This window comes from Hemiscyllium ocellatum, chromosome 38, assembly GCF_020745735.1.
Source record: "Hemiscyllium ocellatum isolate sHemOce1 chromosome 38, sHemOce1.pat.X.cur, whole genome shotgun sequence".
In the NCBI taxonomy this organism is placed as follows: Eukaryota; Metazoa; Chordata; class Chondrichthyes; order Orectolobiformes; family Hemiscylliidae; genus Hemiscyllium; species Hemiscyllium ocellatum.
The window spans coordinates 23,970,775-23,984,517 of record NC_083438.1 but is presented as its reverse complement, the minus strand read 5'-3'; the positions used below and the strand labels follow the sequence as shown (position 1 = coordinate 23,984,517).

Genomic DNA, 13,743 nt, shown 5'->3' with positions numbered 1-13,743 from the left:
GGCGGTGGGGGTGCCACGTGTGAATAGGGTCAGTGGAGAAGGTCAGTCCCGTCCGGTGAGTGGGAGCTGAAAACTAGGCCTGAGGGGGATATCTGAAAGTGACCTGAGGGGCCAGCTTTGTCACAGGTGGTATGCACTGCCAGAGGAAGTGGTGGTCCCAGGTAGACTCACAACATTTAGACAGGTACGTGGACAGGGAAAGTTCCAGGGGTATATGGACCAAGCAAGTGGGGCTAGGTTAGTCCGAGAGTTAGCGTCGAGGGTGGAGTGCTGGGAAAGCACAGCAGGTCAGGCAGCATCCGAGGGAGCGGGAGAATCGACGTTTCGGGCAGTCTGCTCTTCATCAGGAATGAGGTTTGGAGCTCCCCCCCACCAGCCTCATCCCTGACGAAGGGTTGTGTTTTTTTTTGCCCGAAACGTCGATTTTCCCACCTCTCGGAGGCTGCCTGAGCTGCCGCGACTTCCCAGCAGCGCCCCCTCGACTCTGTGATTCCCCACCGTCTCCCTGTCGAGACCGAAGGGGCTGTTTCCGTGCTCTGTGACCCCTAACTACTAGCCAGGCTTTGTCACGGGGCTAGGCCGAGTGAGCGGGGAGTGCTGCTTCAGGAGGCCCAGTGGGATTCACGTCCGCGGGGATCCGTTCGTGATTTCTCTCTGAATCATTACCACGCAGGCCCATTCAGGAGCTCTGGGGGCCAGGGGGTGGGGGTGAGGTGTGTGGAGGGGGGAGGGGGGAGTGGGCGGGGAGGTTGGTGAAAGGCTAGTCTTAAACTCCAATAACTTGGAGCTGGACTGAGGGGAGTTTAGGCAAATGAAAGGTGATCTTCTTGAAGTAGGTAGGGGCTCTGGAGGGGACCTGACAAGGGAGATTTGGAGAGGGTTATCCGACCCCCACCCTCACCCCCAACCACCCCCACCCCCTCCCTGCCACTTCCTGGGCAGAGATTTGACCTGGGGGAACAGCTTTCAGAGATGACGTCAGCTCGCACGCTCAAGGGGGAGATCCAGTCAGGACGTTCGAGATGGCTCAGACATCCAGCAGAGAGAAATTGTTGCCGAGATGTGTCAGGAATATGGATAGGCAGGAAGTCAAAACGAGAGCCCAGGCCTTTCCAAAAGACTGTGGACTTGACTCGGCACGTTTGGGGCTGAGGTCAGTCCATTTTTCCGCTGAGCCAGGGGCAGGACGATGGAGTTGAGAGATAGATCAGCCACAAGGTGATGGGGGCAGGCTGTGGTGGTTACCTGGCCTCCTCTCCCCGTGCCTGGGTGACACCGTGACAAACCCCTGGGTTTTGTATAAGTCCCTCCTGGACCTCTGCAGCTGCTCTGTGGGGATTTGACGGCCTTCGTTTCGTCTAGCAGGCTTGGTAAGGCTGAATGGCCTCCTTCTGTTCCTGTGAGATTGGTGTGATGGGCTGAATGACCTGTTCCTGTGTGATGGGCTGAATAGCCTCCAGTTCCCATGTGTGGGTCTGTATGGACTGTTCCCATGTGCTGGGGCTGTGTGGCCTGTTCCCGTGTGTGGGTCTGTATGGCCTGTTCCCGTGTGTGGGGTTGTATGGCCTGTTCCCGTGTGTGGGGCTGTATGGCCTGTTCCTGTGTGTGGGTCTGTATGGCCTGTTCCCGTGTGTGGGGCTGTATGGCCTGTTCCCGTGTGTGGGGCTGTATGGCCTGTTCCCGTGTGTTGGGCTGTATGGCCTGTTCCCGTGTGTGGGGCAGTATGGCCTGTTCCCGTTTGTGGGGCTGTGTGGCCTGTTCCCGTGTGTGGGGCAGAATGGCCTGTTCCTGTGTGTGGGGCTGTGTGGCCTGTTCCCGTGCGCTGGGCTGTATGGCCTGTTCCCGTGTGTGGGGCTTTATGGCCTGTTCCCATGTGTGGGGCAGTGTGGCCTGTTCCCGTGCGCTGGGCTGTATGGCCTGTTCCCGTGTGCTGGGCTGTATGGCCTGTTCCCGTGTGTGGGGCTGTGTGGCCTGCTCCCATGTGTGGGGCTGTATGGCCTGTTTCCGTGTGCTGGGCTGTGTGGCCTGTTCCTGTGTGTGGATCTGTGTGGCCTGTTCCCGTGTGTGGGGCTGTGTGGCCTGTTCCTGTGTGTGGATCTGTATGGCCTGTTCCCGTGTGTGGGGCTGTATGGCCTGTTCCCATGTGTGGGTCTGTATGGACTGTTCCCATGTGCTGGGGCTGTGTGGCCTGTTCCCGTGTGTGGGTCTGTATGGCCTGTTCCCGTGTGTGGGGTTGTATGGCCTGTTCCCGTGTGTGGGGCTGTATGGCCTGTTCCCGTGTGTGGGGCTGTATGGCCTGTTCCCGTGTGTGGGGCAGTATGGCCTGTTCCCGTGTGTGGGGCAGAATGGCCTGTTCCTGTGTGTGGGGCTGTGTGGCCTGTTCCCGTGCGCTGGGCTGTATGGCCTGTTCCCGTGTGTGGGGCTGTATGGCCTGTTCCCATGTGTGGGGCTGTATGGCCTGTTTCCGTGTGCTGGGCTGTGTGGCCTGTTCCTGTGTGTGGATCTGTGTGGCCTGTTCCCGTGTGTGGATCTGTATGGCCTGTTCCCGTGTGTGGGGCTGTATGGCCTGTTCCCGTGTGTGGGGCTGTGTGGCCTGTTCCTGTGTGTGGATCTGTATGGCCTGTTCCTGTGTGTGGGGCTGTATGGCCTGTTCCCGTATGTGGGGCTGTGTGGCCTGTTCCCACGTGCTGGGCTGTATGGCCTGATCCCGTGTGTGGGGCTGTATGGCCTGATCCCGTGTGCTGGGCTGTATGGCCTGATCCCGTGTGTGGGGATGTATGGACTGTTCCCATGTGCTGGGCTGTATGGCCTGATCCCATGTGCTGGGCTGTATGGTCCGTTCCCGTGTGTGGGGCTGTATGGCCTGTTCCCGTGTGCTGGGCTGTATGGCCTGTTCCCGTGTGTGGGGCTGTATGGACTGTTCCCGTGTGCTGGGCTGTATGGCCTGTTCCCGTGTGTGGGGCTGTATGGCCTGATCCCGTGTGTGGGGCTGTATGGCCTGTTCCCGTGTGTGGGACTGTATGGCCTGTTCCTGTGTGTGGGGCTGTATGGCCTGTTCCTGTGTGCTGGGCTGTATGGCCTGTTTCTGTGTGTGGGGCTGTATGGCCTGTTTCTGTGTGTGGGGCTGTGTGGCCTATTCCTGTGTGTGGATCTGTATGGCCTGTTCCCGTGTGCTGGGCTGTATGGCCTGTTCCCGTGTGTGGGGCTGTATGGCCTGTTCCTGTGTGTGGGGCTGTATGGCCTGTTCCCGTGTGCTGGGCTGTATGGCCTGTTCCCGTGTGCTGGGCTGTATGGCATGTTCCCGTGTGTGGGGCTGTATGGCCTGTTCCCGTGTGTGGGGCTGTATGGCCTGTTCCTGTGTGTGGGGCTGTATGGCCTGTTCCCGTGTGTGGGGCTGTGTGGCCTGTTCCCGTGTGTGGGGCTGTATGGCCTGTTCCCATGTGTGGGGCTGTGTGACCTGTTCCCGTGTGTGGGGCTGTATGGCCTGTTCCCGTGTGTGGGGCTTTGTGGCCTGTTCCCGTGTGCTGGGCTGTATGGCCTGTTCCTGTGTGCTGGGCTGTATGGCCTGTTCCCGTGTGTGGGGCTGTGTGGCCTGTTCCCGTGTGTGGGGCTGTATGGCCTGTTCCCGTGTGTGGGGCTGTGTGGCCTGTTCCCGTGTGTGTAGCTGTATGGCCTTTTCCCGTGTGTGGGGCTGTGTGGCCTGTTCCCGTGTGTGGGGCTGTGTGGCCTGTTCCCGTGTGTGGGGCTGTATGGCCTGTTCCCGTGTGTGGGGCTGTATGGCCTGTTCCCGTGTGTGGGGCTGTGTGGCCTGTTCCCGTGTGTGGGGCTGTATGGCCTGTTCCCGTGTGTGGGGCAGTGTGGCCTGTTCCCGTGTGCTGGGCTGTATGGCCTGTTCCTGTGTGCTGGGCTGTATGGCCTGTTCCCGTGTGTGGGGCTGTGTGGCCTGTTCCTGTGTGTGGGGCTTTGTGGCCTGTTCCCGTGTGCTGGGCTGTATGGCCTGTTCCCGTGTGCTGGGCTGTGTGGCCTGTTCCCGTGTGTGGGGCTGTATGGCCTGTTCCCGTGTGTGGGGCTGTGTGGCCTGTTCCCGTGTGTGGGGCTGTATGGCCTGTTGCCGTGTGTGGGGCTGTATGGCCTGTTCCCGTGCGCTGGGCTGTGTGGCCTGTTCCCGTGTGTGGGGCTGTATGGCCTGCTCCCGTGTGTGGGGCTGTATGGCCTGTTCCCGTGTGCGGGGCTGTGTGGCCTGTTCCCGTGTGTGGGGCTGTATGGCCTGTTCCCGTGTGTGGGGCTGTGTGGCCTGTTCCCGTGTGTGGGGCTGTATGGCCTGTTCCTGTGTGCTGGGCTGTATGGCCTGTTTCTGTGTGTGGGGCTGTATGGCCTGTTTCTGTGTGTGGGGCTGTGTGGCCTGTTCCTGTGTGTGGATCTGTATGGCCTGTTCCCGTGTGCTGGGCTGTATGGCCTGTTCCCGTGTGTGGGGCTGTATGGCCTGTTCCTGTGTGTGGGGCTGTATGGCCTGTTCCCGTGTGCTGGGCTGTATGGCCTGTTCCCGTGTGCTGGGCTGTATGGCATGTTCCCGTGTGTGGGGCTGTATGGCCTGTTCCCGTGTGTGGGGCTGTATGGCCTGTTCCTGTGTGTGGGGCTGTATGGCCTGTTCCCGTGTGTGGGGCTGTGTGAACTGTTCCCGTGTGTGGGGCTGTATGGCCTGTTCCCATGTGTGGGGCTGTGTGACCTGTTCCCGTGTGTGGGGCTGTATGGCCTGTTCCCGTGTGTGGGGCTTTGTGGCCTGTTCCCGTGTGCTGGGCTGTATGGCCTGTTCCTGTGTGCTGGGCTGTATGGCCTGTTCCCGTGTGTGGGGCTGTGTGGCCTGTTCCCGTGTGTGGGGCTGTATGGCCTGTTCCCGTGTGTGGGGCTGTGTGGCCTGTTCCCGTGTGTGTAGCTGTATGGCCTTTTCCCGTGTGTGGGGCTGTGTGGCCTGTTCCCGTGTGCTGGGCTGTATGGCCTGTTCCTGTGTGCTGGGCTGTATGGCCTGTTCCCGTGTGTGGGGCTGTGTGGCCTGTTCCCGTGTGTGGGGCTGTATGGCCTGTTCCCGTGTGTGGGGCTGTGTGGCCTGTTCCCGTGTGTGTAGCTGTATGGCCTTTTCCCGTGTGTGGGGCTGTGTGGCCTGTTCCCGTGTGTGGGTCTGTGTGGCCTGTTCCCGTGTGTGGGGCTGTATGGCCTGTTCCCGTGTGTGGGGCTGTATGGCCTGTTCCCGTGTGTGGGGCTGTGTGGCCTGTTCCCGTGTGTGGGGCTGTATGGCCTGTTCCCGTGTGTGGGGCAGTGTGGCCTGTTCCCGTGTGCTGGGCTGTATGGCCTGTTCCTGTGTGCTGGGCTGTATGGCCTGTTCCCGTGTGTGGGGCTGTGTGGCCTGTTCCTGTGTGTGGGGCTTTGTGGCCTGTTCCCGTGTGCTGGGCTGTATGGCCTGTTCCCGTGTGCTGGGCTGTGTGGCCTGTTCCCGTGTGTGGGGCTGTATGGCCTGTTCCCGTGTGTGGGGCTGTGTGGCCTGTTCCCGTGTGTGGGGCTGTATGGCCTGTTGCCGTGTGTGGGGCTGTATGGCCTGTTCCCGTGCGCTGGGCTGTGTGGCCTGTTCCCGTGTGTGGGGCTGTATGGCCTGCTCCCGTGTGTGGGGCTGTATGGCCTGTTCCCGTGTGCGGGGCTGTGTGGCCTGTTCCCGTGTGTGGGGCTGTATGGCCTGTTCCCGTGTGTGGGGCTGTGTGGCCTGTTCCCGTGTGTGGGGCTGTATGGCCTGTTCCCGTGTGTGGGGCAGTGTGGCCTGTTCCCGTGTGCTGGGCTGTATGGCCTGATCCCGTGTGTGGGGCTGTATGGCCTGTTCCCGTGTGTGGGGCTGTGTGGCCTGTTCCCGTGTGTGGGGCTGTATGGCCTCCCTGCCTGTTCTGACCTGCAATGCCTCTGCCTTTGCTGTAGACCGGTGCCGTCCCGACCTGCTGTGTGATGACGGTGTGAAGAATGTGGTGAAGGGGATGCAGAAGGCCACAGCCCTGGAGATATACAACCAGCTGGAAGATTTCAGGTCAGAACAGACGCTCTCGGGGCTGCGTAACCCCCTGCTCCAGACTGTGGGGGTGGTGGGGTGGGGGTCAGTATAACCCAGCTGGGTAGAGTGTTGGCACACAGAGTGATGCCAACATCGTGGGGTCAGCTCCTGCCCCCTCTCTCCCCTCGCTGAGCCCCTCTGGTTAAACGGTCACTGGTCACGGCGGTCTCAGCCGAGGTGATCGCGACAGCGACAGCTCTCTGGAGAATGTGACCCTTTTCCCCTTGACAGTGCAACCCCGATTATCCCAGCTGTCCCTGTCCCTGGGAGTGTTTGATGGGGGGACAGTGTAGAGGGAGCTTTACTCTGTATCTAACCCCGTGCTGTCCCTGTCCCTGGGAGTGTCTGATAGGGGGACAGTGTAGAGGGAGCTTTACTCTGTATCTAACCCCGTGCTATCCCTGTCCCTGGGAGTGTCTGATAGGGGGACAGTGTAGAGGGAGCTTTACTCTGTATCTAACCCCGTGCTGTCCCTGTCCCTGGGATTGTTTGATGGGAGACAGTGTAGAGAGAGCTTTACTCTGTATCTAACCCCGTGCTATCCCTGTCCCTGGGAGTGTTTGATGGGGGGACAGTGTAGAGGGAGCTTTACTCTGTATCTAACCCCGTGCTGTCCCTGTCCTGGGAGTGTTTGATGGGGGGACAGTGTAGAGGGAGCTTTACTCTGTATCTAACCCCGTGCTGTGCCTGTCCCTGGGAGTGTTTGATGTGGGGACAGTGTAGAGGGAGCTTTACCCTGTATCTAACCCCGTGCTGTCCCTGTCCTGGGGAGTGTTTGATGGGGGGGACAGTGTAGAGGAAGCTTTACTCTGTATCTAACCCTGTGCTGTCCCTGTCCCTGGGAGTGTTTGATGGGGGACAGTGTAGAGGGAGCTTTACTCTGTATCTAACCCCGTGCTGTCCCTGTCCTGGGAGTGTTTGATGGGGGGACAGTGTAGAGGGAGCTTTACTCTGTATGTAACAGGGTAGATTGCCTCCTCCAAGCAGTCCGCTGTGATGTGCCGTACGGACATTGTTGGGCCCTGGGAGCTGTCCCTGAGGGTGTAAGTAACTCTGGGTGTTTGGAATTAGGAACAAGAGGATGATGGGAATGACCATTGGCGAGAAGGTGTTGACCGAACTGGATTGTGACCGTCTCATCGACCCCACCACCTTCGAAATGAAAGAGAGACTTTTAGCCGAACAGTTGCTACCCAAAGTGGAGGAAGCTACGTGAGTACTCCGCCCGCCCTCCCCTCTCACGCTCACTCTCAACCAGGTAGGCCACTCTGGGTGAGAGTGAGCGTGACGTCCCGGTGAGAGTGAGTGTGACGTCCCGGTGAGGGTGAGCGTGAGGACCCGGTGAGAGTGAGCGTGACGTTCCGGTGAGAGTGAGTGTGACGTCCCGGTGAGAGTGAGTGTGACGTCCCGGTGAGAGTGAGGGTGACGTCCCGGTGAGTGTGAGTGTTAGGCCCCGGTGAGGGTGAGCGTGACGTCCCAGTGAGAGTGAGTGTGACATCCCGGTGAGAGTGAGTGTGACGTCCCGGTGAGAGTGAAGGTGAGGCCCCGGTGAGAGTGAGTGTGACGTCCCGGTGAGTGTGAGTGTGACGTCCCGGTGAGGGTGAGCGTGACGTCCCAGTGAGAGTGAGTGTGACATCCCGGTGAGAGTGAGTGTGACGTCCCGGTGAGAGTGAGTGTGACGTCCCGGTGAGAGTGAGCGTGACATCCCGGTGAGAGTGAGGCCCCGGTGAGAGTGAGCGTGACGCCCCGGTGAGGGTGAGGCCCCGGTGAGAGTGAGTGTGAGGCCCCGGTGAGAGTGAGGGTGACGTCCCGGTGAGAGTGAGGGTGAGGCCCTGGTGAGAGTGAGTGTGAGGCCCCGGTGAGAGTGAGTGTGACGTCCTGGTGAGGGTGAGCGTGAGGCCCCAGTGAGAGTGAGGGTGACATCCCGGTGAGAGTGAGAGTGAGGCCCCGGTGAGAGTGAGCGTGACGTCCCGGTGAGAGTGAGTGTGAAACCCCGGTGAGGGTGAGTGTGAGGCCCCGGTGAGAGTGAGGGTGACGTCCCGGTGAGAGTGAGTGTGACGTCCTGGTGAGGGTGAGCATGAGGCCCCGGTGAGAGTGAGGTCCCAGTGAGTGTGAGGCCTGAGTGTGACGTTCCTGTGTGTGATATCAGTGCCGTCCGCCCTCACTCACCCCCGTGATGTGATGTTGTGGGAGATTACCCGTTGACCGTTTATCGGGGTGTAATCTGTCTGTGATAGCCCACTGCGTAGCCCCTTCCGGTGAGGCCTGGTGTGTGCCAGGGGACCGGGTGTGTGCCAGGGGACCGGGAGTGTATCAGGGATAAGGTTACCCTGACCTGTGGAGCCAATCTGAACCCCATCCAACCTAGACCATATGCCTATCCAATGACCATTGGTGAGTCTACTGCTGCGGGCAGTGCATTCCATGCTCCTCCTACTCTCTGAGTAAAGAAACTACCTTTGACCTCTGCCCTATACCTATCACCACTCAATTTAGTGATGTCCCTCGTGCTAACCATCACCATCTGAGGAGAGAGGCTCTCACCCTACCGAACCCTCTGATTATCTTATATTAAGTCACCTCTCAACCTTCTCTCTAATGAAAACAGCCTCAAGTCCCTCAGCCTTTCCTCATAAGACCTTCCCTCCATACCTGGCATCCTCCTGGTAAAGATAAGGGTGCCACGCGGTGGGTCCCACTCCTTTCGTCCTTGCCCCAGCCCGTCCACCCCGTTATTTTCCCTGAAGCGATGGGTCCCAGCCCGTGTGTGGAGGGGAGCCGTGTTGGTGACCTGTTGGTTTTCGATAAAGGTCGGGAGCTGAGACTGAGCCAAGGCCTGACGCGGCGAAAGGGAACAGAGGTCAGCTCGGGTTAGTTAGAACGAGGAACTGTGTGGCGTCCAGAGATAGATAACACATAAATATTGAAACCACAGTGGGAGGGGGTCACATTTGTCAGAGGGAATGTACAAGAATCCATCGAGAGAGAGAGAGAGAGATACAGCAGGATGGGATCGGGCAGAGTCTCCATGGTTTTTGTGAAAGTGGAATTGGGCTTAACGGTTTGGAGGGGCACTGGGAAAAGGAGAGTGAGGGTTGAGGTGACACGTCTCGCTTCATTCAGCCATCCCAGAATAGAAAGTGGGTCATAACACCGGGATTTCACCGGAGGCTCACCGATAACATTGTCTGGGAACGTCCAAAAACTGAACCTCCCAGCTCAGCGAGACGACTTACCTCCTTCATCAGGATAGTTTGTCATGGAGTCTTATGGCACGGAAACAGACCCTTGGGTCCCTGTGGCGCCCTGCGTCCCATCTAAACTGCTCCCCCCCACCCCCCACTCCCTCAACCAGCCTCCGCCCCTATCCCTCAAATCGGCATCTCTCCAAGGAGGCAGGATTTCTCTTGGGCCGGAGCACGTTTCGGAATGGCTCCGGGTAGGCCGTGGCTGGGGAGGCTGAGGGACGTTCCTCGGTCTCGGAACCGCGCCAGGCCTTTGTCGGAGCCACTCCAGCGCAAGGGCGTCAGATCCGGAGGGACAAGAGGAGGCCGTTCGGCCCCTCCGACACCATCGTGGCTGGTCTGACAGAGGTGGGGAGCGCAGGTTACCGGAGGTTGGAGTCCAGATGAGAGCGGTGCGAGGAAAGCACAGCGGGGTCAGTGCGGCAGGCGGGGAGCAGGAGGATCGACGTTTCGGGCGAAAGCCCTTCATCTGGCCGGCGTGCTCACTCCCCTTCGCAAACGGGAAACCTCCACGTCCGCCACAAAATGGACTCAGAACGTCTCACCGCGCAGATTCCCACAGGCACACGATCGTCTGGGACAAGCGATTCCTCCTCATCCCTGTGTAAAACCCGAAAACTGTCCCCCCGCCCATCAAACACCCCCAGGACAGGGACAGCACGGGGTTAGATACAGAGTAAAGCTCCCTCTACACTGTCCCCCATCAAACACTCCCAGGACAGGGACAGCACGGGTTAGATACAGAGTAAAGCTCCCTCTACACTGTCCCCCCCATCAAACACTCCCCAGGACAGGGACAGCACGGGGTTAGATACAGAGTAAAGCTCCCTCAACACTGTCCCCCATCCCAGGACAGGGACAGCACGGGGTTAGATACAGAGTAAAGCTCCCTCTACACTGTCCCCCCATTAAACACTCCCAGGACAGGGACAGCATGGGATTAGATACAGAGTAAAGCTCCCTCTACACTGTCCCCCATCAAACACTCCCAGGGACAGGGACAGCACGGGGTTAGATACAGAGTAAAGCTCCCTCTACACTGTCCCCCCATCACACACTCCCAGGACAGGGACAGCACGGGGCTAGATACAGAGTAAAGCTCCCTCTACACTGTCCCCCCATTAAACACCCCCAGGACAGGGACAGCACGGGGTTAGATACAGGGTAAAGCTCCCTCTACACTGTCCCCCCATCAAACACTCCCAGGACAGGGATAGCACGGGGTTAGATACAGAGTAAAGCTCCCTCTACACTGTCCCTCATCAAACACCCCCAGGACAGGGACAGCATGGGATTAGATACAGAGTAAAGCTCCCTCTACACTGTCCCCCATCAAACACCCCCAGGACAGGGACAGCACGGGGTTAGATACAGAGTAAAGCTCCCTCTACACTGTCCCCCATCAAACACCCCCAGGACAGGGACAGCACGGGGTTAGATACAGAGTAAAGCTCCTTCTACACTGTCCCCCATCAAACACTCCCAGGACAGGGACAGCACGGGGTTAGATACAGAGTAAAGCTCCCTCTACACTGTCCCCCATCCAACACTCCCAGGATAGGGACAGTACGGGGTTAGATACAGTGTAAAGCTCCCTCTACACTGTCCCCATCAAACACTCCCAGGACAGGGACAGCACGGGGTTAGATACAGAGTAAAGCTTCCACTACACTGTTCCCCCATCAAACACTCCCAGGGACAGGGACAGCCCGGGTTAGATACAGAGTAAAGCTCCCTCTACACTGTCCCCCCATCACACACTCCCAGGACAGGGACAGCACGGGGTTAGATACAGAGTAAAGCTCCCTCTACACTGTCCCCCCATCACACACTCCCAGGACAGGGACAGTATGGGATTAGATACAGAGTAAAGCTCCCTCTACACTGTCCCCCATCCCAGGACAGGGACAGTATGGGGTTAGATGCAGAGTAAAGCTCCCTCTACACTGTCCCCCCATCCCAGGACAGGGTCCGTATGGGGTTAGATACAGAGTAAAGCTCCCTCTACACTGTCCCCCATCCCAGGACAGGGACAGTATGGGATTAGATACAGAGTAAAGCTCCCTCTACACTGTCCCCCATCCCAGGACAGGGTCCGTATGGGGTTAGATGCAGAGTAAAGCTCCCTCTACACTGTCCCCCCATCCCAGGACAGGGTCAGTGTGGGGTTAGATACAGAGTAAAGCTCCCTTTGAGAACCCAGCGGTGAGTCTGCTCCCCAATGCTCTGGGAACAGCGAGAATTCCTGCTGGAATCTCCCTGCTGCTCCCTGTGGCTGGGATTGCATCATTTGGCAGCGAGACCTCCCTGTGCTCCCAGCCCGGTCTCCGTGTTCACTGGCCTCGATCGCAGCCAGCAGGAGCTGGGCAGGAAATGCCCTCAGACATCCTGCAAAGGGGTGAGGGCTTGGTCACTCCTGTGCCCGCTCTGTGCTGTCGATGTGGCACTGATCTGGGTGAAAGGGAGCAACCACACACGCGGGAGTGATCAACAGGCCGCCCTCCTTCCTGTCCGATACCACACTCCTGCACCCTCCCGCCATCATTACTGATGGCCAGGGGTGGGGCACAGGGAGAGACTGACTGGCTGTATGTCCCCCACTCTGATTGTCACCCCCTTCAGCTCAATATAGGCAGGATTAATTCACAGTGCCCACTCCCTCAGCACTGACCCTCCCACAGTGCCCACTCCCTCAGCACTGACCCTCCCACAGTGCCCACTCCCTCAGCACTGACCCTCCGACAGTGCCCACTCCCTCAGCACTGACCCTCCGACAGTGCGGCACTCCCTCAGCACTGACCCTCCGACAGTGCGGCACTCCCTCAGCACTGACCCTCCCACAGTGCGGCACTCCCTCAGCACTGACCCTCCGACAGTGCCCACTCCCTCAGCACTGACCCTCCCACAGTGCCCACTCCCTCAGCACTGACCCTCCGACAGTGCCCACTCCCTCAGCACTGACCCTCCGACAGTGCCCACTCCCTCAGCACTGACCCTCCGACAGTGCCCACTCCCTCAGCACTGACCCTCCGACAGTGCCCACTCCCTCAGCACTGACCCTCCGACAGTGCGGCACTCCCTCAGCACTGACCCTCCGACAGTGCGGCACTCCCTCAGCACTGACCCTCCCACAGTGCGGCACTCCCTCAGCACTGACCCTCCCACAGTGCCCACTCCCTCAGCACTGACCCTCCGACAGTGAGGCACTCCCTCAGCACTGACCCTCCCACAGTGCTGCACTCCCTCAGCACTGACCCTCCCACTGGCACTCCCTCAGCACTGACCCTCCGACAGTGCGGCACTCCCTCAGCACTGACCCTCCCACAGTGCTGCACTCCCTCAGCACTGACCCTCCCACAGTGCGGCACTCCCTCAGCACTGACCCTCCGACAGTGCGGCACTCCCTCGGCACTGACCCTCCCACAGTGCGGCACTCCCTCGGCACTGACCCTCCGACAGTGCCCACTCCCTCAGCACTGACCCTCCGACAGTGCGGCACTCCCTCAGCACTGACCCTGTCGTTAGCTATTTGTGTTTAGAAAGAGTGGACCATGTTGGGGCTGCGTCCCCTTTAAGTGGTGACTGGGCTGGTGATGTTGGGCCCTCCCTCTCCCTCCCCCCCCCATCCCCCTTCCAACCCCCCCTCAGAAACAGGAAACCGACCTGACGTTTAGCCCAGGAGCTGGATTTGTTTCGCTCTCTGGGAGGAAGGCAGTGGCTGTGGGATGATCTCACTCTTGTATTCATCGTGTGGGAACTGTGTGTCACCCCCTGGGGAACACACTTGGAGAGTTGGGGGGGGTGGGGTGGGGGCGGTGTGAGAGAACTCAGTCCCTGCCAACATCTCCAAGCTGGATGTAGTCACCACCCAAGCTCCCCATTGGCTGGATGCTCCCCTCACTCCTCTCCTCGGAACCGACTGGATAATTCACAATCCTCCACTCCTCCAGCATCTCCCCCTCCCCTCCTCCCCTCACCGTCCAGCCCCTGACACGCTGTCTCATTGTGGCCTGTTTTGAAAAGGCAGTGGGAATCCAAAACAGGATTGCATCATCTCTTGTCAGCGAGCGGTCCTTATAAAAGAGATTTGGGAGGAGACAGAGAGAGACAGAGAGAGAGAGATATTTTCTGAGTCTGCTTGAACGCTCTCAGGACAGCAAGACAGAGTTAGAACTCGACTCTCCACACCTTACAGCGGTAGATCATGCCTGATACGCCAATCAAAGCTTTAACACTAGCAACCTGGCAACATGATCTTCCACCGGTGAGTCAGGGGGTGTGTGGACCCCCTCACCTTCGCCTGGACCTCTCTTTCTTTGGCCAGTGTTTCCCTATTATTTACTGTCTATGCTAGTTAACTCTGAGCTGCCTGTATCGCTCGCAAGACCCAGCTTTCCACTGGGACAGTAA

The 13,743-nt window shown here is 59.1% G+C and overlaps 1 protein-coding gene across 1 annotated transcript in view; it reads left to right on the top strand.

The window, feature by feature from the left end:
• Positions 1–13,743, top strand: part of LOC132833908 (rho guanine nucleotide exchange factor 1-like) — a 106,833-nt gene that overhangs the window by 70,280 nt on the left and 22,810 nt on the right. Inside the window, exons 7-8 of the mRNA XM_060852567.1 lie at positions 5,959–6,064; positions 7,160–7,300. Of these exons, the coding sequence (XP_060708550.1) occupies positions 5,959–6,064; positions 7,160–7,300 (247 nt within the window). The remainder of the gene's footprint in view (positions 1–5,958; positions 6,065–7,159; positions 7,301–13,743) is intronic.